Source organism: Oncorhynchus kisutch, linkage group LG29 (assembly GCF_002021735.2).
Source record: "Oncorhynchus kisutch isolate 150728-3 linkage group LG29, Okis_V2, whole genome shotgun sequence".
NCBI classification, from domain to species: domain Eukaryota; kingdom Metazoa; phylum Chordata; class Actinopteri; order Salmoniformes; family Salmonidae; genus Oncorhynchus; species Oncorhynchus kisutch.
Window position 1 is genome coordinate 27,770,468 of NC_034202.2, and position 2,058 is coordinate 27,772,525.

Below are 2,058 nucleotides of genomic sequence, written 5' to 3' on the forward strand. Positions count from 1 at the left end.
CTCTCTCTACCTCTCTCTTTCTCTTTACCTCTCTCTCTCTTTCTCTCTCTACTTCTACCTCTCTCTTTCTTTTTTTCTTTTTCACTCTTTCTCTCTCTACCTCTTTCTCTCTCTCTCTCTCATTCCCTCTATTTACTTGAATGCCCTTTCCAGTACAGGGGGAAATGTATTGCTTGTAGGACAGGTGGAATATGGACAATGGGCAGCATGGAGTGCAGGGTTATCTGGCCAGCCTGTGAGCGCAGCAGGGAGATCGATGTGACCCGTGATACACTGTCATCACAATTCCCACCCTGGCTGTCCTATTTGTCTTGCGCTGGGAAGCTGGGATGGCTGGTGTCATCTCAGAGCCAGATTATCTGGGTGAATCATAGCTCCAGACACTCTCAGGGTTCTGTCTATTTACCCCTGTCGTTCCCTCTGTGTGTGGGGGAGGGATGGAAGTAGAGGAGAGGGGGAGGGATGGAAGGAGAGGAGGGGAGTAGAGGAGATAGGGGATGGAGGGATTGGGGAGAGGATGGGGAGTAGAGGAGATGGGGGATAGAGGGATGGGAGGAGAGGAGGGGGAGGGGAGATAGGAGGAGAGGGGTGGGGTGGGAGGAAAGTGAGAGAGGGCTTTGGGAAGGTAAAATACAATGCTCCTTGCTTTTCGGGTAGCTGTCTCCGTGGTGATACTGCTCTGATCTGGGTTTTTCACTCTGCTGCGTATAGATGAACCACTCTTCAGAGAGAGGCTGTACAGGGCATACAGTCAGTCCCTCAGCCTGGGCACTCTGCTGCGTATAGATGAACCACTCTTCAGAGAGAGGCTGTACAGGGCATACAGTCAGTCCCTCAGCCTGGTCACTCTGCTGCGTATAGATGAACCACTCTTCAGAGAGAGGCTGTACAGGACATGCAGTCAGTCCCTCAGCCTGGTCATTCTGCTGCGTATAGATGAACCACTCTTCAGAGAGAGGCTGTACAGGACATGCAGTCAGTCCCTCAGCCTGGTCACTCTGCTGCTTCCACTGTCTACCATTAACAATGCCTTCAGCTTTATTCAACTGTTCATATGTCCCTGTGAATGTGATGGAATGTGTGTTTGTGCATCAGTTTTATTTGAACAGCCCCATTACGTGTGATAAAGCTGGTTGTAAACCAAGGTCTATTGTATGTTGTGTTAAGCAGAAGAAGGGCAGCTGGCCCTGCCCATGATGAAGCCAGGCTTTGAGAAGATGGCCCTGGGTGGACAGACCCTGCCTCCAGGCTTCCCTGCGCCCTTCCTCTTCGCCGACGGACTCAACTCTGTGGAGACTCTGCTCACCAACATCCAGGTGGAGACACAGTCTTTGTGTTTTGGAATATTGGCACTGGTGTGAGTGGGTGCTGCTGTAGGGTGTGTGTGTGTGTGTGTGTGTGTGTGTGTGTGTGTGTGTGTGTGTGTGTGTGTGTGTGTGTGTTATGGGGCTCTAGTTGTTAGCCCTGGGGTTAAAGGTTAAAGTGCTGTGCTCTTCTCTGTGTCCCTCGGGCGGCGCAGGGTCTGCTGAAGGTAGCCGTGGACAACACCCGTGTGCAGGAGAAACACGTACAGCAGCAGAGGAAGGAGCTTAAGATGGAGCTCTACAGAGAGAGAGAGATGAGAGAGAGTCTGGAGAGACAGCTCTCCTCCGAACTGCACAGCCGAGGTAGGAGAGAGGGAGAGGAAGTGTGTGTGTGTGTCTGACTGAATGAGAGACAGACAGACAGCGAGGAAAGTGTGTGTGTACAGTATATGTGAGAGAGATCTGGCAGTGTGAATGAATAAACCAGTGGAGGCTGGTGAGTGGAGGACGGCTCACAATAATGGCTAGAATGGAGCGAATGGAATGGCATCAACCACATGGAAAACATGTGTTTGATGTATTGGATACCATTCCACTAATTCCGCTCTAGCCATTTACCACAGCCCCGTCATCCCCAATTAAAGTTTATTTTATTTATTTATTTAACTTATATTTAACTAGGCAAGTCAGTTAAGAACAAATTCTTATTTACAATGACGGCCTACCCCCGGCCAAACCCAGTCAACGCTGGGCC

General features: G+C 50.4%; 1 protein-coding gene across 8 annotated transcripts in view; it reads left to right on the forward strand.

Moving 5' to 3' along the window:
• LOC109873640 (dachshund homolog 2) overlaps nucleotides 1-1,738 on the forward strand; it is a 240,875-nt gene extending 239,137 nt beyond the window's left edge. For 2 of the 8 annotated variants that reach the window (XM_031808762.1, XM_031808767.1), the window contains exons 8-9: nucleotides 1,168-1,316; nucleotides 1,520-1,730. In XM_031808762.1, coding sequence (XP_031664622.1) covers nucleotides 1,168-1,316; nucleotides 1,520-1,705 — 335 coding nt within the window. In that variant the 3' untranslated portion in view covers nucleotides 1,706-1,730. Of the gene's footprint in view, nucleotides 1-1,167; nucleotides 1,317-1,519 lie in introns of all 8 variants that reach the window. The other 6 variants (XM_031808764.1, XM_031808765.1, XM_031808769.1 and 3 more) reach the window with 6 other exon arrangements.
• The last annotated feature ends 320 nt before the right edge of the window (nucleotides 1,739-2,058 follow it).